At 39.0% G+C, this 23,616-nt stretch overlaps 1 protein-coding gene across 4 annotated transcripts in view; it reads right to left on the reverse strand.

Annotated features, from left to right (window-relative positions):
• Positions 1-1,182: 1,182 nt before the first annotated feature.
• The window catches only part of LOC149311173 (DNA-binding protein RFX6-like), a 51,418-nt gene continuing 28,984 nt past the window's right edge, over positions 1,183-23,616 (reverse strand). For 3 of the 4 annotated variants that reach the window (XM_089528486.1, XM_089528487.1, XM_089528490.1), the window contains 9 exons: positions 23,227-23,386; positions 21,022-21,166; positions 18,943-19,052; positions 9,955-10,072; positions 8,651-8,773; positions 6,829-7,038; positions 5,985-6,506; positions 2,457-2,669; positions 1,183-1,929 (listed from right to left, as the gene is read on the reverse strand). In XM_089528486.1, the coding sequence (XP_089384612.1) occupies positions 1,751-1,929; positions 2,457-2,669; positions 5,985-6,506; positions 6,829-7,038; positions 8,651-8,773; positions 9,955-10,072; positions 18,943-19,052; positions 21,022-21,166; positions 23,227-23,386 (1,780 nt within the window). In that variant the 3' untranslated portion in view covers positions 1,183-1,750. The remainder of the gene's footprint in view (positions 1,930-2,456; positions 2,670-5,984; positions 6,507-6,828; positions 7,039-8,650; positions 8,774-9,954; positions 10,073-18,942; positions 19,053-21,021; positions 21,167-23,226; positions 23,387-23,616) is intronic. The other variant, XM_089528488.1, reaches the window with a different exon arrangement.

The following is a 23,616-nucleotide window of genomic DNA, read 5'->3' on the forward strand; positions in this document are numbered from 1 at the left end:
GGGGCAGCAGCCATTGCAATCAATGGGGTCAGTTCCCCTGTCATTTTGGAAGCAGCTAAATGATAGTCTCACCAACCCACCTTGCACAAGTCATCTCTGGCAAGAAGAGTAATTGTGATACAGACCTTTCTCCCTGTTGTTCATGGTAAGAGATGGAAAATGCAGTCAGCTGCTTCCTGAGCAACAGGGAAACAGACCCCATTCATCATAGTGGCTGCTTCTTGTTAAGTGGGGACTGGAAGGATCAGGCCAGGATTCAGTGTTCAATACTGTAACTATGGTGCTTATGCCTATGTATCTCACATAGAGGATTTTGGCCAATATTTTGAGTCAGAACATTGGTTCATTCAACCCTGTAATCTTTATATTGATGGAGAGTGGCTCTCTAGGGTTTCAGACAGGATTCTTTCACAGTTTTGTATAGAGATGCCAGAGACTGAGTAACATCCTTCTGTATGCCAAGCATGCCCTCTAATACAGAACTTCTGTTCTCCCCAAAGATACCCTAAAGCACATGTGAAAAGCTCATATTGCACCTCTTCTCTAGTTTGGTATTGTCCAATGTATTGGAGGATGGGGGAGAACCTGTGGCATGGGGTTGCCTCATAAGACCCAGTGTTTTTCAAAAAATTCTGTGTGTCCCATTATTCTTGCAACTTAAGAAGACTGCAAATAGGGTCTAAATAGCAAGTTAGAAATCAACTGCTACTTCACTGCACACCCAATTTGGTATGGATCTAGTCAGTTCATATGCTCAGTATGCCAATTTTAACTGTGAGATTTAGCCCTTCCTGCCCTAAGCAACTACTTCAGAAATTATGTGCACCACACCCAAATTTTGGGCACTAGGTTTACATTTAGAAACATTTTGGTATCTGAAATAGATATTGCCATGAAAGCATACATGTTCAATATTTTTATGCTCCAGCCTTCCTTTCATGTGTCTTTCTGACTTCTAAGACATAGTTAATACCTGATTGTATTAAGTGACAGCATTTTCGGAAAAAAGGTTCAACAAGGAAAAAATGATGGCTAATAGTTATCTTCACCATGTGAAAAACAGGATAAACTGAGCTGAATAACCAATGAAAGAATGACCAAAAGTAAACGAGTTTGCCACTCAGACCACTTGAAATGAGCTGTTTAATCCATGAGATTAGAAAATGTAAGCTAGGTCTAGACTGGTTTGAAGCAATTTAAAAAAATAAACCTTGTAAACATTTCTGCAGGAGGTAGAAAACATATTTTGACAATCTGCCTAACAGAACTGCATGTAAACAAGTCTGCAACCTCAATAAATAGAGAAAACCATACCTATTAAATAATTTTTTGTTTTTACGTAATAGAAGTTATAAAAGAGGGACAGAAGAACTATTTTGATAAGTAGAAATCAGAAGAAATTTCCTTCCTTCCTATCCTATCCTCCCTCCACTTTCCTTCTCCTCCTCGTCCTTCTCCCTTGCTCTGTAGGCCATAATAATTGGATTTCCAATGCAAAAACACAAACAACAGAGCATAATGGCTTTAGGCATCAAAAAGAAAGGGAAAGGAAAAGGAAAAAAAAGAAAAGAAAAGTTCAGGGAAGAATACAGCCTTATAGTAGTGCAAGCTAATACATGTCTAATTAGAAGTAAGTCCCAGGTGAGCATGTAATACTTGTCTACTTTTCCATTCCAGTCATTACAGGAGGATGTTTACTAGCCATGGAGCAGATGATAAAGTATGAAGAATTGCAGCTACATCTATAAACTCAGGTGCCTCCAGCACTTGCAGCTCCCATAAAGACAGTGTTGATTGGTGGTAAAGACGATACCATCTCACTATTGGCTTGCCCAGAAGAGTCCATTGTTTCCTGAGAAGAACATTGTCTAGAATGTCCATACATGCATTGGGAAGAGGATGCAGATATGGCAGGCTGCATATCCGAACCTATAAGAAAACAAATTTGCTGCTTAGTTTCTTGCATAGGGGTGGGCCTGGGGGAGAAAAGAAAATGCTTTAAATCTATGGGGGCTGTTGCATGAATTAATTTTGTATATATAAAAAGATCCTGAAAGTGGAAAAGTCTTACAGCAGCTAACTTCCTCAATGAGGTGCCTCAAGTACTGAGACAAACTTCCTTGTTGAGAATGGGAAAATCTGCAGTTGCATCTGCACTGCAGGAAAAAAAATGCAGTTTAACACTTCTTAAACTACTATGGTTCAATGCTATAGAATTCTGGGATTTGTAGTTTTGTGAGATATTTAGCCTCCTTTGTCAGAGAGCTCTGGTCCCACAGCAAACTAAAAATCCCAGGATTTCATAGGATTGAGCTGGGATTGTTAAAGGAATGTCAAACTGCATTATTTCTGCAATGCAGATGCAGTGTCAAGTATTCTTTAAATCACTAGTGTCACCACCATATTTATTCCCACTCTTGTCTTACTGTTCTCACTCTACCATCAGATTTACTTACTGATAGGGTTCCGGCATGCTATGGAGGTATCTGAGTAATAAGATGCTCCCTGTTTCCTTCCGCTATCCTCTAAGATGCTGAGTGGGTCATGAATGTCACTGTATGGAGGCAGGGGTCGAATGCTGCTTAAGCTGCTGATAACAGAAACGTGCTGATCTACCATTGGCCCAAGTCTCTGGGATTCTGAATAGTTTATATTGTTTCCATAGAATCCTGTTGATGTGAATTTGACAATACATATGTAAATGTTAGTAACAATAGAGAATATAGGTAAGCAAGCATTATGCTGAGATGATCTCTAATTCCGCATTATAACAACTTGCAAATTATTCAATTAGAAGCCATGCAACCATGTGACCATTAAACATCCATGTCAGCAAAGTTCCATAGCTGCACATAATAAATTCTAGTGGTTTTTTTTAGTATGGACTTACCACATAGCAGCTGATAATGTGAGACAATGGCCCTTTGGTTTGTGCCAATTTAACTATGTTAGTGAACCAGTTTGTACAAGAGAAACTATTTCATGCAAGAGAAAATTCAGCTTCTATGTTTGGTTTTAGGACCTTTAAGGTCACTTCCTGCTATATAGTCAAGGAGAAATTGAGAAAAACAAAACCTTGGGGTAGACTTCTTGATTTTGACACAGAATACAACTTAATGACTAATGAGATCCCAACTATTTGCAAGACCAAGCAGGAATACTGAACATATGGGGCAGAGAAGGACACGTCAGAAGTTTGGATGGAAAGCTGTAAGGGGTGCTGACCAAATTAAATGTGACATTATCTTCATACTCTTCTTTCACTTAGCTCAGGGGTAGGCAACCTACGGCCCGTGGGCCAAATCCGGCCCAGCAAGGCCTTGGGACCGGCCCCAGCCTGGTCCTGCCGCTGAGGCCTTTGGCCTCTCGCGCGAGGGGCCAAGGGGGGGCAATTGTCTATAGAAGCCTCAGTAACATGCATTTATATTAACATTTTTTTAAAAAAGCAACAATTTTTTCGTATGTCCTCCATTTAAAAAAAGTGTCCGCCATTTGAAAATTTTGTCCTACATTTGTCCCAGTTTATTTATTTATTTAATTTTTTAAAAACTATTTAATTATTTATTTTTTGCCTCCGACCCCCCAGTTGTCTGAGGGACAGCAACCCGGCCCCCGGCTCAAAAAGGTTGCCTACCCCTGACTTAGCTGGTATTGCTCCCAGGTGAATTGTAAGCAGCAAAATTCAGGACACACATTGATGCAATTAATTGGCTCCAGTTGGCCATTGCTAGTGTAGTGTGGTGTAATCTGCTACTTACTTTGTCTTTATTGTATACTAATTAGTATTGTTTTAGAGATATTTTAATCATGTAATGTTGTTGTTTTAGATTGTACGCCACTTGACAGGTTTTTATTCTTTTTTTTTAAAATTTGATTTGACCCTTAGTATATAAAGCACTATCCAATTCTACAGAGCTCTATAAATAAATGATAATAATGACAACAACAACAACAATAATGATAGAGCAAATGAGAACAAGTTGAGGTCTACTTAAACTCAGAGCATAGTTCACTGGATTCTTAAGCCATAGGACATTAATGTGATTTCCCTTTCAAAAGTAGGACCAAGCTGGGATTTAAAAATGTAAATATGTGAAATACTTTTCATCCTATGTAATAAACAGAAATATTTGCTCTCAGCAGTTATGAACACAAACTTAGTGTTCACATGTGTAGTCCTCTGGAGATTGAATTTTCTAATGAACCCAATAAAGATGTAAAAGATACTAGTCACCAATGGTGGCTGGTGGCTCCATGTTAGGGGGGTGGGGGAGTGAAGACACTCCAGGTTTTAACTCAGGCTAAATGAGTTCTCCAGTGTGCTGAAACCTATCCTCAAAATAGACTCAGCACATTAGCCCCTCTAAAGCTATCTAAAGCCTGGAGTAGCATTGCTGCCACAATGATGTGAGAACCAGATTGGCTAGAAAATGTCATTTGATGCTATCCTCACTGAAATGGAATCACAAATAGCCATGCATCCTGTAAGGTGAAAGCTTGTGATGATCTGGACTTCCAGGGATATTGTGTAAGGAGAAGAAATCACTCCCAGTGGTTTATCCCCACCCCCCACCCCCACATATCTTTACAAGTCTACTAAGAAAACTCTATAAAAACTCTACTAGCCCATGGATGAAGTTATTTTCCTCCTATAAATCATTCCTGAGAAGACAGCACTTAATCTTAGTAACCAATCCTGAGGCATTTGAGGCCCTATCTCAATGTGCACAGAAAGCAAACCTTGCTTTCTACCTGACACAGAGGGCAAATATCTATTTTTTTCTGGGAGGGGGGAAACCAGAGGGGTAAACATATATACTTGCCCTCCACACATTCACTGGAATGTGGAAAATGGGTCACATTTTTGGGGTGTCCTAATTGTGTCAATAAATTCTAAGTATCAGAGCAGAAGTCATGTGAGATGGTCTAATGGAAGATAAGTGTGTCTACTACAAGTGGTATAGAATGAGAAGGGAGAACTGAAATGCTTACCAGTAGGGGGAAAAGGTGGCAGAGGATGATGAAGTGTCAACTGGCCACCCAGTAGGCATGTGGCTGCTGAGGGGTCAATAGGGCTAAGCACAGGCATGGCCCATAGGTTCTGCAAATCACTAGATGATGGCAGCCACTTGAACCCATGCATTTAATTCACAACTCCCATGCTCCTCCATTATCTCCCAATATTCTTTTGTAAGGCCAGTGGGCCATGTTACCTTTTGTTACTTCAGTATTCTACAGCTTTCTGAAGTAATATAATCTTAAAGGTTAAACTAAGTATTAATGGGAATGCATAGTCTTTACAATTAACATGTTTCCCCTTTACAAGCATATTTCCTCAACACTATGTGCTTTAGCAACTAGACTTGAAAATTATGCCTGTTTCTACCTTCCAATGACCAATTAAAAAAAAAAAAGCATGCCAAATGCCAAATAGGAAGGTATGGAAAAGCACGTGCTATTTACAAGCATATCTTTCACTACCAGAAAAAGCACTTGTGCTAAACAAATGTTAGAATGTTGTCTAGTTTCACCTTGAATGCCAGATGCTGGGGAGCAACAGTAAGAATGAGTGACTAACCACATGTTTTGCTTGTGATTTCCCAGAAACATTTGAAGAAGATGATGAACCTTTGGTCTGATCCAGCTAGGTTCTGTGATTTTCTCATAGAATCATAGAGTTCTCACCCAGCAGTAGGTACTTTCCAAAACAGCTTCTGTTCCATGGGGGTCACTGTCTTAAATTTCCCCATCATTTCTGTAGACAGTAACACAAAGTGGACCTTTGCCTACAAAATCTTATACCACAATAAATCTATTGGTTTGTAAAAGTGCTGCTTCACTCTGATGGTGATGCTGCAGAAAATTAATCTGGCTAGCCTTTCTGGAAGGCATTTTAGAAAAAAAATGTATAGTCAGTTTCTGAAACATTAAGTAAGAAATTTAGATCAAGTAAAATAAAATCAATTTCTGTAAAGTTTTAATACCATTAGAAGCAGCTGAGGAATATGATGATGCTTGACAAGAACTAGTCGTTGAATTATTCATGAAGTTGTAGCCCCCACTGTTCAAGTACTGCATGCTGTGCGTGTCCTGTACAGTTGAAGAGGATCCGAAGTTAGGAGGTGACCTGGAATTGTATGGAGACACAGCACAGCTGTTATTGAAGTAATCTCTGGAGAAGCGCTGTGGCTCATTCGCAGCTGTAAAGTGGCTGGACTCCACCCTGTGCGGTTGATAGGCTCCAGAAGATGAATGTGTCTGTGCCCGGAACACAGCTGGGTAGCCAACACCAACTCCATAAAAGTTTTGGTTTGTTTGTGGCACATGTGTCTGATAAAGGGGCTCTGAATAGGAGGAGTTGTGGGAATGTGCAGACAGTGGTGGGCCTGCACTTGGAGGTCTGCCAGCCATGGGTCCCTGGTTGATCACACTTCCTCGACTGATCATGGCAGGAGAAATTGGTGGAGTCATGAGATGGGCAGCACTCTGAGAGAGATCTGTTTGACCTGGAGAAAGAAAGAGGAGGAATGGAGGGTTCAGTAGAAGGGGCTGTCTTTATGTTCAGAGATTTTTTCCCCCAAAGTCAACTAACAGGAAATAACCATGGATAATTATGCATCTGAGGAAGCAGACTTAAGTCTACAAAAGCTCATGCTGCCAACTTCTTTCTTTAGTTAGCTTCAAAGGTGCTACACAGTTTCTTTACATACTGATTCTACAGACTAACACAGCTATATCTTGAATTCATGAATATTTATGTTCCATTCAGTAACAGTGTCAGAAGAAGAAGCAGCAGCAGCAAGAGGTGGAGGCCAGTTTCTTTCCTACCTGTCAGCTGCATATTCTCATTGTTCCCTATGGAGAAGGGGTTTAGACTAGAGGACATGTTGCTGAGTTGACTGGTTGAGACAGTGAAGTAGGCTTGCTCCACAAGACATTCATTTTTCACGGAAGCATCACTAGGAATTGCACCAGTCTTGTTGCGGTTGGCTAGGAAACAAGAACTAGGGGATGCTGTAAAAGCAGCTTTACTAGCATCTGGGGAAAGAAAATAAGATTGGTGACATAAAGAAAAGAACCTGGATTTGATTTCATGTACATAGCTGACTGAAAAACTCAAGAATAGGTTGTTTGGATTGCAGCTATCACCAAATCTGGTTTCTGAAATTCTAATTGTGATTGAGTGTCCACTTTTAATGCAATGTGGGAAGCAGTCATAGGAATTTTCCCTAGAGAGGAGATGCACCAACACCATGTGCCCTTACAACTTATGTGTATCACCACAGGGAAGGGATGAACAAAGGGCAGTCCTCCAGATGTTGTTGAACTGCAGCTCCCAGCATTCTTTACCATTGGCTATGCCAGCTAAGACTGACCCCTATGCTACTGGATTGTGTCCAGTAATCACTCATAATGGGAACAAAAATGGCAAATGATACAAGTTATTTAGATTTTTAAAAATGAAGTCATACCATTTGATTTGTTGCTGTTTGTGTTATTCTTGTGTGTCTTCAAGTTGACTCAAATACTTAGGGTAACGCTATCCTAGGGTTACCTTGGCAAGACTGATTCAGAACCAGTGTGTCATTGCCTTTTTCAATAAGAGTGAGGGTGTAACTTGCCTAAGGTTTCTATGACTGAGTTGGATTTGATACCTGGTCTCCTGTAGTCAGTATGGTGTAGTGGTTTGGGTGTTGGACTAAGAATCTGGAGACCCGAGTTTGAATCTGTACTCAGTCATGGAAACCTGCTGGGTGATCCTGGACAATCACACATTCTTAGCCTCAGAGGAATGACCTCTGAACAAATATTGGAAAGAAAACACCCTGATAGGTTTGCCTTTGAGTCATCATGAGTCAGAAACAAGTTGAAGGCACACACCAACAACTCCTGCAGTCCAGTGCTCAAACCACTACATCATGTTGGGCCTTGCTATTTGATAGCTGAGGCCTATTAAAAATAGTTTTTTTAAAAAAAATTATTTAGTACTTCTTAAAGGCTGGCAATGAATATATGTTTTCTTCAAGTCAACTACTGACAGTGTATATTGTGTCCTGTCAAACTAAAACAGCTTATACCCAACATAACCTAAGTGATTGCCTTCTTCTTTGTGACTTGCTAGGATTTTTTCTGAGTACCTTCTCCAGTTCACCATCTCTGTACTATCTCAAAACGATGTTAAAAAGCCTTCCTATGAAAACTTTTACAAACATCAGCTTGAGTTTTATGGCGTGGGGAGGGGGGACTTGTAAGATTTTTGTAAGGATGACCCTTTATATCTAAGTCGAATTAATAGATGTGAGGGGAGGAGAGTATTATCTAATTTCATTTGATTTTTATATAATTCTAACCATGGTTATTCAAAACTGATCATCACTGAGATCAGTGAGACTTATTTTCAGATGAGGTTCATTTAGAATTCCAGCCCTAATACATTTCTGTTCATCATAATATTTGGGAATGAAATGTCCAAAAAATTTAAACAAATCAACATGTCAGTATTAGGTGTGAGAGAATAAGTATAATCAAACTAAATTTATATCCAAAACAAGCAAGCGGCTTCGCTACCTGTGCTTAACTATTTTTTTAAAGTGCAGTTATTAATGCTTCTGGACTCTATAAAGATTCCCAAAAAAACAATCCTAATTACCCAGGTTCTTCATATATTTGTCCAATAAGTTCTGGAGTTCTTGTTCTTTGTCATTGTTGAACTGGGTCTCCATGGCAAGCAAGATGTATTCATCTAAAAGCATGCGAATCAGATGAAACGAACCTTGCAGAGAAAGAAAAGTGGGGAGACAGTGTGTGTAAGAGAGCATGTGCATGCCCTAGATGTTATCTTGGTGACCATCTCTCAACACTTTACAAGAAGCAAGTGGAACAAATAAATAATTGTTGGACTTTCAATGACCTGCTAAGACCAACAAGGAGCAGTGCTTAACTTCTCCCTCTAATCTTGCTTTGCATTGGCCCACCTAGCTCAATATGTTTACTGTCCTGTAAGTTATTTGGCCACTAATGACATCAAAGTGCAACACTGATGAAAGTGAGATAGGCTTTATACTTGAAGAGTATAATGAGTCAGATAAAGCTGAACCTTAATAGAAGGGGTCTAGGTTGTCTGTGTTTCAGCTCCCCTTATATTTAACACCCAGAAAGTTATTGGTTTACATCTATGGAATAAAAGACACTCAATATTAAATTGACATGAAAGTTCGATTCAACACAGTTAAGATCTACTTTCCTATAGTGACTGATGATTTTATGACAGGACTTGGAAAAGGTAGGATTTTTAAAAATTTGTTTGTTTGACTATAATTCCTAGCTATCGTGAACAGTGTGGATTCTGGGGGTGGCAATTTAAAAAAAGTTTAAATTTCCAAGTTCTGCATTTGAGAAGATGGAACTGCCATTAAAATAAATGCATATGGATTATAAAGAAAAAAAGTGCCATGGGGACTCCAATGAACATGAACCATTCTTGACATACCAATTAATAAGGTGAATGATTGGATCGGAGCATAAGGAATGAAAAAAATTAGCTTCAAACACCTCTCATTTAGAGATTAACCTATATCATATGATAAGGGGCTCTTAAAACCTTTGAAAATTACAACTCCTAGAATCCCCTTGCCACCCAGAAGCACTCACTTATTATAAAGAATTTTACAAATTCTTGTACCCATGTATATTAATGGGACACACACACAGAGTTCCCTAGTCAGAAATACCAAATACAAGAAAACTTTTAAAGTGTTTAGAAACACATGCTTCTGGTTGCATGAAGTTTAAAACCAAAACAACCAACATCTTAAATCTATGTTTTCCTTAAAACTAAAGTGGAGAAAGACAGGGGTTTAATTTGAGCCAGGGCCATCCACTATTTAATATAGGAACTGCACTTTGCCATAAAGCAAATGGAAGGAAAGAGAGAATGTTTATCAAATCAGATACCAAAGCTTGATGCATTGTTCAGAGTGAGATTGTGCATAACACGAGCTCCAAAAAAACTCCACTTGAGAAGGAAATCTTGGGCTCTCTTCTTTAGTGATCGACCATTCTGCTTGCTTGCCTAACGAGAAAAAAAAAAAAGAAAAGAAAAAGAAAAAAAGAAAAAAGAAAAAAGAGGGGGGAAATTAAGGCAGGATCCACACATATTGGAGACACAGGAACATCTATCACAGCACATCATTTATAAAGGGCAGCTCATGTGTTTTTCCCCTGGAGATTCTGGTCAAGGTTCTAATGCCTTTTGTACAGTGTAAGTATCAACACATGCAGACTCTTCCCAGAGGTTGCAGCCAAGCCTTGTGGGGCTGCTGATACAACCACTAAAACTTGAGGAGGCAGGAAGTTGGAGGAAGGTAGCACAAGAGTGCTGACAAAATCATTTTCATGTTTCTTTTACGTGTGAACTGTAGGGGGATGAGAGGCAGTCCCTGCTGGCTAGTTGCCTCCTCTTACTTCTCTGTAGTACTGTAGTAGCTTCATAGGGCTTAGGAACTGCCTGGAGTGAGGATGCTTCTGGACAAAATGCAAGAAGCTAGAAAATTGCCTTTTGCATCCTGCTAAAAACAGGCCATACATGTAGATAAAGTGACTAACAAGAATCCAGCCCATGGATTTTATCTGAACTGACAAGTGGCTTCATCATAAGCCAGTATCCATTTGTATAAATGTCAGAAATATGCAAGCTACTCTTGATCCCATTCAGTGAAGGTCTTTGATGGTACTTAAAATAGGATCATGTCTAATCTGACCGAGGCCTCATTCCCACTGGGTTATAAAGCGGATTATAGGATATCAAGAATTGGATTATAGGATATTGTTCCCATTTGAATTCAGATTCAATCCTCATTTGATCGATTCTCTAGTGATAACCCGAATCAGCTGTGGTCTAATCCAGGTTATCCTGGCACCACTTTTCCAGCGGTTCTTTTGCTTGGGACAATGTCCGATCTGGAGTAAATTAACGGGAACATCAAAGGTTTCCGATTCGGGTATTTGGGGATGGGAGGGCCAATGTTGAAGAGGCTGGTCTGGAGGTATCACCCACTTGGTTCTCTTTCCTAGCATTCCCGGTGCCATTTTCCTGTTCGCGTAGCTTTTCCTTAGTGGTGCGGGAAGCGATTGTGTGTGTAGATGAATTTTTTTTTAAAAAAAAATTAAGCTTTCGATCGCCTAGGCACTCTGTCGGGTTTCCAAACATAGCTACTTGTTACATTGAGCTCAAAACGTGGTAAGCATACCCCCCCCCCCCCGGCATAACTGTTCCCTGTTGCACAGACATCGAGTGTGAGAAGACCCACTGAACACCATTTTTAAACTATTTTTTTTCCTTAGGTGCCTAGACGGCTTTGCATTCATTTGATTTGCTGTGGTTGGAGCCAGGCTTGGTGCGTGGAAATAATTTAGCCTAAGCGATTGATTGACTAACTGCTCAACCCAAAACAAAAACAAGAAAAACAGGTTTTAAGATGCAATGGGAACGGGGAACAAAAATAGTCCGCTCAAAATGCACCGAAGAAATAGGCATCACAGTGACGTTTAATCTCCTAAGTGCTTGAGCGACAGCTCAAAGTAAAAAAAATATGGAAAAAACGGTTCCACAAACGCAATGGGAATGGGGAGCAAAATAAATCTGTGTCAAAATGCACCGGAGAAATGTAAATGGGAACAAAACAAGAGCTAATAAAAACCGAGTCCGTATGCTCCCGTTGGTAATGGGAACGATAACCATGATTTGAATACTCAATCCAAAGCAGACTCGCAGCAAGGTAAGTCAGTTTATATGCCCAGTGGGAATGAGGCCCCAGTTCACTATACAGTAAATACGTTTTTCATCACAGACTGAGAATCATCAGGCTGACTAGACTGATGCCATTTGGCCTTCAGTTCAACTGGAAACATAGTTTCAGAAACATGACAGAAATTTCTAAATTAACAGTTTATCACACTGGGGCTAATTTTGGCATTAATGAGAGATTAATTGCATTTAAAGCATCCTGTAAGTAAAGTGAAAATGGCGAGTAATTGTGCCAATGATTATCACATGCAATTGCACAAATAAAGTGGTATTGAAAATGCATTGTTGCTGAAATCCGAAAAGTAAAAAAAGATGCACATTAATGCTTCTTTGAGACCACTTTAATGCGGGTTTTGTGTGACATCGTGTGAAATCGTTTTATGTAATTTTTCTGGGATATTCATGGGATAAACTTCTGATCTCCTTCATGTGATATGCTCCATATAGAGAAAGCTAAAAGTACTTATGACATGAAATATGCCTTAGTTACTTTGAACGTACATCTTTTAATTCTTCAAACATTGGTCACAGTGGTGGGACCACAGTGCATGGATGAGACATTAGCACATGGGAGCAACTCTGTGCTTGTGTGCCACAATTCTGTTAAAACTACACATCTATAAGAAAGGGAGTTTTATTAGTGCCAACAGAGGTCCTTCGCATACATTAGCCCTTAGTATAAATGTGTTGCTGAATATTCTTTCCTATTACATTTGCCCCTGTTTGTTGGAAGAGATAGCAATTTCAGCCCTTGTTTTTGCAGCTCTCTTGTCCAGTAGGGATAACTTGGCTTAAAGGGAGAGGGATTCCTTTCCTACTTGTTTTTGCTTCCTCAGTGTGCCACCTATCCCAAAAGTGCAATGGGCATTGTCTAGACCAGTCAGGGTTAATTAAATGATTATCCTCTATTGTAAAGAAAAGGGAATCAGCTCATACTGAACCCTCTACTTCACTCTCACCCCGCTTTCTGTCTGCTCTTTGAAGAGAGAGGACATGCCGCAACATGTCTCCCTCACATCTGTTTTTCCCCTAGGCTAGTTTAGAAAAGATCAGGCTGTTTCTATCAAAAGATGTATTCTTTAAAAAAATGCTCCTTCTGTGGATCAGAAATACACTGAATCCTATATTGCCAAATTATGGAAAACTTTAAGAGAGATATAAAAACACAAGGTATAGAAGAGGAGGAGAAGGAATTTGACAGAATAATATTGCAAAACCAGAAGAATATGATAACAAGAATTTATAAACTCTTACTAAAAATAGAGTTAAAAGAAGAAATGATTAAGACCAACATGATGAAATGGATGCAGGGCATAGGGAAAGAAATTCCATTAGAAAGCTGGGAGAAAGTGTGGAATAACAACTTAATGTTTACCAAGTGTAACAATTTAAAAGATAATTATTATAAAATCTTTTTAGGTAGTAGATGTCACCGTCTAAATGAGCAAGGATACATAATAACAAGAATGATGAATGTTGGAAATGTGCAGGGAAAGGTGCTAACTTGTATCACATATGATGGCAGTGTAAAAAAATAAGAGGTCTTCAGAAGGATATACACAAAATCATGACAGAAACACTACAGAGAGAGATACCACTAACTCCAGATTTGTTCCTATTAAATATAATGGATGAAATACAAGGCAAATTAAACCAAGAAGAGATAAGCATAATACTTTATACGATAACAGTAGGATACATAATATATGCAAAATACTGGAAAAGTAAAATAATACCCACCAATACCCACCCATCAAGGGTGAATGGGTTAATAAATGACTTTGCTACAATGGACAGAATAATAATATACATAACTGACAACTCAATCCAAAATTATGAAACAAAATGGCAAAAAGTAACCGAATTATTGGAAAAATAAAGGCAATAACAATTAAAAAGGTTGATATAAATGTAAATTAGAAAGATGAAAAGGAAGTATATTAGCAGTAGAAAAGATATATATATCTTTCCAAAACTGAAGTTAAGGTGATTGAACGTCTTTTTTTTAATTTTGTATTTCTGTTAAGGAAATTGATTTAGCTTCTGGTGAAGGAATAACAAGTAAGAATTACTGCTTTTTTTTTCTTGTTGGAAGTTGTATGAAAGATTGTAATAGAAAGGATTGGATGAGGTTAGAGTAAAGGGAGAAAGCGGGTGGAGGGATGTGGAGGGATGAATGAGGATATGAAGATATTGGTATAGAGAATATTTGCTTTTTTATAATATGAATAATGAAAATAAAAATTTATTATTTAAAAAATGCTCCTCCTCTGAAGGATGCTAAACTTACTTTTCTGCCTGACTTTTTAGTTCTTTAAACTCATCTTCCTAAGATGGGCACCTCTGCTATTGCTGGAGGAAAGGCTCCAATAGGCCTTTCACTCCAATAATAATATCTCAACATCCATTCCCTTGAACATGGCTCTCATCACTCCCTCATCCCCACATCTACTTTGTCTTCCTCAATTAAAATTCAGATGGAGAACTGCTTGGACAGTGTCCAGTATTCTATTCCAGTTATTGTATACCCTGACAGCACTATATAATCCATCAGTCGTTTTTCTATGAATCTGAAGGTTAGATCATGATGAATCTGATCACACATACATTTAATGGGCATCAGTGATCGTTGTGTGCCCTCATATAGTTTCTGACTTAAAGCAACCTTAAGATGACCATATCATGGGCTTTTCTTGGCAATATTTGTTCAGAGTGGCAGTTACCTTTGCTTTCTTTTGAGACTGAGAGAATGTTACTTGCCCAAGGTCAGCCAGTGGGTTTCCATGGATGAGCAATGATTTGAATTCTGGTCTCCAGAGTCATAGTCCAACTATCAAACCGTTATGCCACATTGGATCTTATCAGGGTTTATACAATTAAGTACATGTTTACATTACATTACACAACTATAGCACTATGATGTCACTTTATCTACAGTGGTTTCATCCTAGGGGATACTGGTGTTTGTATCTGAGGGATTGGGAGCTCTGGCTGAAAATTCCAAATGTCCTTCTCTAAACTACAAACCTCAGGCTTCCATAGGAATGAACTATGACAATTAAAATGGAATCATACAGCTATAACTGTGAAAGGTGCCAGATTATTGAAAGGATCCCTGCACCCACACAAACCTGCCTAAGCTTTTAAATCAGCCTCTGAGGGCTTGTATATCAAAAGCCATCAGCCTGGCAAGCATTGAGAGTAGGGCATTTTTAGTATCAGCCCCAAATCTTTGGAACCCTCTCCCATGGTACAGTTCCTTAATCCCACCTTTATGAGTTTCCAGATGAACCTTTAAAATATATTGGTTTCAAACGACATCCTACCAAAGAACCTACAAGTTGTGTCCTAGACTACTTTCCGTTGCTACTTTCTTTCATCTGGATTTTCAAATTGTATAACACCTGTAACAACTGCTTAGTAAGTTTCCTGGGGAAAGTATACTAAAACTGCCTCACCTACCAGAACTCAGTAGCAGCAACATTAGAGGCTGTCACTTCCTCAAACAGCAAACAAAAGGAAGCCATTTGGTTTGACAGAGAGGCCCTGCTCTTTTAACTGAACAGAAGGTAGGGGGTGAGGGAAGGATTACGTGTTCTGTAAATCATTACCACTTACTCAGCTAATCTTGATACATATAGTAAATTGTTCAGCATTTCCCCCCAGACGTGGGAGGAAAACCCTGGAAACTATACCTGTTTGCCCTAGAACAATGTTTTGTAACAGATGTTGGATGGTGGGCAATTCCCCCCTCCCTGCTTCCTCTCTTTAATAGTGATTATGAAAAGATTAGCTAAACAAAACTGAGAATCTAATTTTATTCTGTGATATTTCAATTGTTTCTTGAAAATGAGGACTTAGCTACCCTTTGAATAGTGAAATGATAGGAGAGGGATGGATTTGGGTTCTGAAGTGAAGTTCTCACAATGAAGTATTTCATGCTGCAAAGTATAACATTTACTATACTTGTCCAGTCCCACAAACTAGACAAAGAATAGGCTAGGGTTGCCAGGTTGGATACAGAATGGGGCACTTGTACCTTTAATCCTGAACAGATTGGGACTCAATATGGGGTGCTGTAAAGCTCTCTCAAACCAGATGAAGGTACATGTTTTCCCTCGCCTTTCAAATCTCAACTTTCAACCATGTCTGTCCCCTCCCAACATGGCTCTTGCCTCCCTGCTGGAGGGGGAGGAGAGTATGGGGGGCACAACTGATCCTGTTGCCAGTGCTTCCACACCTTCTTCCCCACTCTCCACCAGTTAAGCAGGAGCTGTGTTGGAAGAGGATGACTATAGCTGAAAGTTAGAGTTTGGAAGGTAAGAGAGGACCTTTGTATCTCCAGCTAGATAGAGTTTTACAGTACATTGTATTTCTCTATGATCTGTTCAGGGTTAAAATTAAGTAGTCTTGTCCCACAGCCATCCTCACCTCACCCATGGGCCAAGTGCCATCTGCAGAGCACTGACAGAAGATGGGTTCAATTAGAGGATTCCTTCAACAATCCAGACTCTGTGTACCTTCAGTATCTGCTCTGGAAGACTGAGAAACACTCCAGAGTACAGTTTCAGGTAAGGGAAAGAAAGATATTTAGTTGTGGGTGTGAAGTCACTAGCTGGCATCTTGATAGAGACACACAAAAGTGTAAGTCCATCTTATGCTTGTGTATGTCTTTTGTTGTTTTTTTGCTGTTGTTGCTCTTGATGTTGTGGCAGAGGATGGTATTCTCTCCCACCTCTGCAAAAACAATACATAGGTGTTTTACAGACTGGTCTGCCGCCACCCTTGTTTGCTGCGTGAGGGAACCACAGCAGACAAACCACGTGGTTCCCCAGTGCAGCAAAAAGAAGCCGCAAAAAGCGGCTTCTTTTTCTGGCGCCGTTGTGACATCACAAGGCATCAATGGTGCCCTTGCGGCATCACTAGGGTGCTGAGACGTGCGGATGCTAAGAGTCCGTCACGTCAAAATGGCGGCGCCCATCTGTGTAGTGCGAGGGGCAAGGTGCAAGGGGCAAGGTGCGTCAGGAAGCGCCGCCCCTCACACGTGACAGCGCCCAATAAGGCCCATCTTGAACGCGCCATAGTTTTGCTGAATAGCCATTCCATGGCTGGTGGAGAGTATGGGATATTCAGAAACGCATCTGGTTATGTCTCATCACCTGATGATTTCATCTGCTGGCAGATCTATGTGAAAGATGTCATTAGTCTGCATCTGACTATAAAATATAACCAGAAACTTCTCTGATCTCCCCAGTCTCCATCAGCCAACTTTTCATGGGGGCTATCACATCGGATCAATGGTCCTGCAGGTGATGAGTAAGAGCCATGGCAGGGTTCTGCTTGTGGAACCCTTGTGCTATGCTGAGTAACATAAGATCTCATTCAATGTGAAGAACAGGAAACCACCTCCTTGTGGGTCTGCTGACAGAGTTTCTTCCATCAACATAAATATCCAATAGATTGATACTTCCAGAGTTAGTTAAACCACAGTTTCTCATGACATCTTAACCAAAGAAATTGTTGTTTCAACCGATCCCTACAAATCAGGACATAAAGCCACAATCACTTAAGTAACAGTTTCCCAGTTCAGATACTATTGAAAAATGTAGTTCAACAACTATTGAATTCAGACAGGTGAAAGAAAGGAAGAGAACTGGAGGGAAGGGAAGGTCTCTACAGATGGCTTATTCCTGGAATTTTGTCTGAACTGAGCCTGTATCTATTGAGTGGATAAAATAGATAGACAGTGGGTGGCTAGCTAGCTACCTAGATATAACTTTAGAAAAACTACTGGTAGAAAGCCACTTTAGATTTCTTTGTTTTCTTTAATATCATGTTACAATCACTATTTAACAATTCGATTTGCTTTTTCAGAGATTGTTAGGGTTATACTATTTTTCATCTTTAGCCCAAGATCATAAACACATTTCTTACAGATGTACACCTTAAAATTTATGATAAACCCAAGTAAAAGCCCACTTCACTGTGCAAGATAACAGAATATGCATGTATGTTTGGATATAGATGTTTAATATGTACAGAATGCCTGAATATCCTAAAGGCACCAGATCCCATGTGATCTTGGAAGCTAAGTAGGGTCAGCCCTGATTAGTACTTGGATGGAAGATCATTAAGAAATACCAGATATTGTAGGCTAAATTTCAGAGGAAGGAACTGACAAAACCACTTCTTAGTATAATTTGCCTAAGAAAACCCTATCAAATAAATGGAATTGCCGTACATAAACTGGTGACTTGAAGGCACGCACACACACACACACACACACATTTAAAATGTATATACTACATTCTCTTCCAGAAGGTTGGCATAATTCAACAAATTAAAATAAAAACTGTATAACAACTAAACAGTATAATATATTGTGCACTGATGCATTTATATAATGATTAAGGGCCGGAACAGATGGCCTTTAAAGCTGCTTTACACATTGCATGCTCCCACGCTGCCCTGAAGCCACCTGGAAGTTGGGCAGCTGCCCAGATGTAGGCAGCTTCAAGGTGCTCTGGTGGCATGGCATTTATATGCTGCATGCTGCTGGAGCGGTTTGAAGCTGCCTTTTCCCCACCCAAAAAAGGAGTGGATCTTTGCTGCTTCTTTTTTGGCTGGCTTCAAGGTGGATTGGGGCAATGGTGTGTGTTCACTGCGGCCCCAATCTGTCTTTGGAGGGGGTGGCTCCACCCATCTGTTTCACCCCAAAGTTAGCAGCCAAGAATATCATTTTTTTCCCCTCTATTAGAGTCTGTGGAGGGTGGGGTGGGACTGGTTGTTGTTCAGCTTATGTTTTTCCTATTTCATTACTCTGCTCGTAAGATCCACTATTGTCTCTCACGTCCCAACATCTGAGTTTCCTAGGCTTCTGGTTTAGACCCCTAGTCTTCTCTGTAATGAGACTTTTATGTTAGGGAGTACAGGTGCCATATGGGAAGAAGAGATTCACAAACTCACCTAAACAAAAAAATATATGTGGAAATTAAGCATATATAAGAGTAAGCTCGGTCACATAGATGAAGGGTGCTGATCATATGGGAAACATTCATTCAATCAGCCTTCAACCATACTTCTTCAGGAACCATTTGATTTCAATATTTAGTTCATACAGAACTGCTGAGATTTACCTTAATAACCCTTTGTTCAACCACAGTATCCAGCCATTCAATAAATGATTCCACAGTGGCATTCTTCTTTAAAAGGTCCTTCAGTTCTTGGAACACTGTAATAGAGTCATCTACCATGTAAAAAGGAAAACATGTAGTTGCATTCTACTCTGAATAGGAGAGAAAGCCACTCACCAGTTACTGTTAATTTTGTAGCGTGTAAAGGAAAGGAAAAGGAAGAATTAGGACAGTTGGAGGAAGGTTGTGGAGGAGGTATAAGAAGAAGACAGGACCATGCATAGGTTTTTACAAGATCATCAAGTCAGTCTAATGATGAAAGAATATTGTAAAGTATTTGAAAATTGGTAGAAAAACATGTTTGCTTGTTTGTTTTTTGGGAAACCCTGATCAAAAGAAGTCTGGACTGATGCAAATATTCATAGTTTAGGACTGTGTGCAAAATTCTCACTTGGTTGTTTTGCACAGAAAACAACATTTTCTGTCTGGAAAACAATAGTTTTAGACAGAAATATTAATTCTGTACAGAAAATATTGTTTTCTGTGTAACAAATGCCGTAATTGGGGATTTTAAGCTACCTAAAAATGGTATATGGGTGATATGCACAGAAAACATCATTTTCTGTGCAGGGATTAATATTTCTGCACTGAAATATTATTTTCCATACTGAAAATACATTTCCTGCACAAGCAATTCTGTTCTCTGTGCAAAACAATCACCTGCAAATTTTATGCAGAATAGCCTCCAAAAATTGTGTGGTTTTTGAAGAGTTTCTAAGAGCTGGAAGAAAATTTCTGAAATTACCCATTACTACCTTTGAGAAGAAACTTTGTGAAGAATTACATCTTTATGCCAGCCACTCTCTTTATTTTCCAGGAAAATGATACTTGAAACAGTAAGATGTTATATCAATTCAATTGTTCAACCTATTAGGATTAATTTTACTTTATATTCAGTGAAACAATAATTATTTTTATGGTCTTGAAAAATAGAAAACATTGGTTAAGCTTCATATTTTTTAATGCCACCCCCCATTCCTTAAGGGCTAGGCATCTTTGTGACCTATTATGTATTTGTGATGGACTTGTTAGTCGTTGGGGCAATGCAGTATTAATTTCAAATATCCTAATAGAGATCTCTTATGGAAGCAGATAATACCAAAATCAGCTATTGGTTTAATGTCTTTCTAATACTTTTTACCATCAGTCAGAGCTGACTTAGGATAAAATTCCAAATTATTATTTTTAGGCACAAACAGTCATATATCTTGTTCTGCAACTTTCCAAAGTTGTTGCAAGGTTTTATGTAATTTGGGGTTTGTTTTGTGAAAAATTGTTTGCAAAAAGTATTTTCCTCCTGCAAAAACAAACAAAAAACTTACTTTTTGCCCAGAAAACAAAGGATTTTGTGTAAAATAATGATTTCAGTGCATAAACTATGACTAGAATCTTGCTGGTTTGTTCCAAACAGAGTAGACCAATTGAATATGTTGAATGGAAAACCAACACATAAGTAAATCAAACTGGTTCAAGAGGTCTACTGGGATGAACAAAAGATTTAGGCCAATTTTTTTGTGTAAACAATTATTTTGTATAAACAAAAACGGTGCAAAAGTCTCATAGTTTCACCTAGCAGAGGATGAAAGTTTTGAAGATCTTCATGCTAGTAGGTGAGAATAAAATAAGAAAAGACTTGTATCCTTAATATGTCAATTTCCATGAAACTAGGTGCCTCTACATTCAGTCTCATGTCAAAGATCCATGTATCTATGTAATATCATAGTGAGCAAAAAACTACTATCAGTATAGAAAGAAAATATGAAGATCCTGTTTATATGGTACTTCAAGTATTCACAATTAAACATCTTCAGAATAAAATCTGCTTTTCCACACAAAGACTATGCAATTTTTTTTTGCATTCAAATGCAGGTATTTCCTGTAGTATACATTTGAATGCATCTGTTAGCAAAACAAAATGCAATGATATAGGCTTAAGAATTTTTTAAAAAAATATTTCATATGTGGGAAAATGCCCTACCTGTGGAAAAACAGAAATATTTTATGAGGCAATCACAAACTTACATTCAATGTAGCTCTCCCCATCAGAATCCATGCTTCCAGAAACTGCAAGCAGTGCCTGAGAACCAATACTGTACAGATCTACTTTGTCAATATCAGCAACCATGGCATTCACAATATGTTGATCGAAAAGAGCTGGTCGAGCAATCTGTGAAAAAGCACCACAGGATAATATGATGCAATTGTCATTGATGCTGAGAGGTGGGCACAAAAGGCTGGGATAATACAATAGCTATCTTCTTTTTAGAATTATTTTGGAAAATGCATTTTTTGCACAAAGTTGGATACAGGTATGAGGTTTTTGTTTACCTCAATGTTTGTATTATGTAACATGGATGGAATGGGATCAACACCAAAATTGTAATAAAAGTACTGACAGTTTATGCCAGATTGACAGATAACATTTTGGATGTAATGAAATTAGATCAAGGTAGGTTCTTCAGCAGCAAGCATAGAACTGAACTGGAGGGTTTGAAAATAGTTGTTAAATATGTCTTTTTAATTATGAGATCCTATGCAAAGCCTTTGTTCAGGTTTCTAGATAAAAGTATGGAGTTTAAGAACAGAAAACGTAGACATGATGCTAATTTTGCCCCCTGCATTAATTAAATAAGTATCGGGGGGGGGGGGAATCATATTAATAGAAACTGACCCATAAGACATTCAAAATTCTTCATGTTAATTAGCCTGGGCAAGTATCCTTACAAACATTAATGATAAAATACAACAGCTAAAATCCTGAATCAGGACATGTAGCTACAAATACACAGCTGTACCGTGTAGCTACATCTCCTGATGTTACCTCTCAGAAACCTACCCTTGAAACCACACAGTCCTCCCACCAAAAATGTCACTTTCTGAGTATCTGGGGACTGGATGGGTGAGCAATGATATATCCAGCACTCTTTTTGTAGGCATGGGCACTGCAACAGGCAGCTGCATATCCAACAACAGGAAGAGGGCTGGATTTGTCATTACTAAACTCCCTGCTTAAAAAGGTAGGTTTTGAGGGACTTTTTGTTCTTGCAGTGGCAGGAAGAGTATAAAAGTGAATTTTTGTTGTTGTTGTGTACCTTCAAGTCATTTTTGACTTGCAATGTTGTAAGTTAAAAGCTAGCATGGTGTAGTGGTTTGAGCACTGGTTTATGATACTGGAGTACAGGATTCAATTCCCCTCTCAGCCATGAAAACCCATTCTGTTCAAAAATTTCAGTGTTGTAACTCTGATTTTATTGTTGTTGTGTCCCTTCAAGTTGGTTCCAACTTATGGCGACCCTAAAGTGAACCTATCATGGGTTTTTCTTGGTCACACACACTCAGTCCCACCACAACAACAATGCAGAATACCCACATGTGTTTCAAGGTGCCATTCAACCAATGGCACATGTGTTTCAAGGTGCCATTCAACCAAATTGTATCTTTACAGTTCCGAAATGCTTTCAGCAATAGCTCTTTAGTTGACCAGTCTGCATCAGACATTGCATCAGACGTTGACTGATGGTTAAACTATTATAGGGTTTTCTTGGCAAGATTTATTTAGAGGAGGTTTGTCATTGCCTTATGCTGAGAAAGTGGAACTCTCATGACACTGGCTCTTACTATGTAGTATTTGCATCTAAAAACCTAAAATTCCTATGAACAAGATTTTACTGACCTCCTAGCCACATTATCTAAATTTATAATGTTATACAGCTGTCAGCTGTCTGGAGTCAGCTGTCTAGAGAGACAGAAGTCTCTCCTGCTGCTGAGCAATGCACCGCACAATGATGTGACCAGCCCTACCACCAATGCAATGAAAAATTCTGCAATGAACCCACACGGGTTCAAAAAGCATCACTCATTGATGGGAGTGGGCTACTCATATGACCTCCTGCAACACCCCAATCAGCAACAGCACAGACCTCCAACACTTCAAACAGGTGACTGGCTTTTAAGGTGGGTTTCAGGGTGATTTGTGGCCATGGCAATTGTGCCACAATTGCAAATGGGAATGTGAACCAGTTACCATGCCCTATATCTAACATACAGTATGAAGTCATAATTAGAATCATAGAATCATAGAATCATAGAATCGTAGAGTTGGAAGAGACCACTAGGGCCATCCAGTCCAAACTTCTGCCATGCAGGAAATCCAAATCAAAGCATTCTCGACAGATGGCCATCTAGCAGGATGCCAGCTGCTATGTTATGATATTAATCTGAATTTACCTGGGCTAAGTGCAAAAAGGATGTTTGTCGCTTCAGAGAAGATACAAATCTTCGTGCAATTGGTAATTTCTTCGTTGCAAGGTCTTCTGGTAGATTTTCTAGTGATGAAGCAATCCAGTGTTCCCAGTTTTTAGCAAAACTTCTAATATCAGCCAATAAACTATAATGAAAAGGAATAGATACCATAATCTTGTGATCATGTCACAAATACAGATGGACAAATCTGTCAGTTTCACTTTGTCCTATATTTTAATAATCAAATTCTTTCCATGGTATTTATGAAGTAATTTACAAATTGGGTGTATATTTGTTTAAAAAACAAGATGAAACACATTCATAACTATGTACTCAGTACAAATTCAGCAGACACAGTTCCCAGGATGAAAAGGA

This window comes from Sceloporus occidentalis, unplaced genomic scaffold, assembly GCF_023333645.1.
Source record: "Sceloporus occidentalis isolate IW3139 unplaced genomic scaffold, rSceOcc1.0.p SCAF_6, whole genome shotgun sequence".
Taxonomy (NCBI): domain Eukaryota; kingdom Metazoa; phylum Chordata; class Lepidosauria; order Squamata; family Phrynosomatidae; genus Sceloporus; species Sceloporus occidentalis.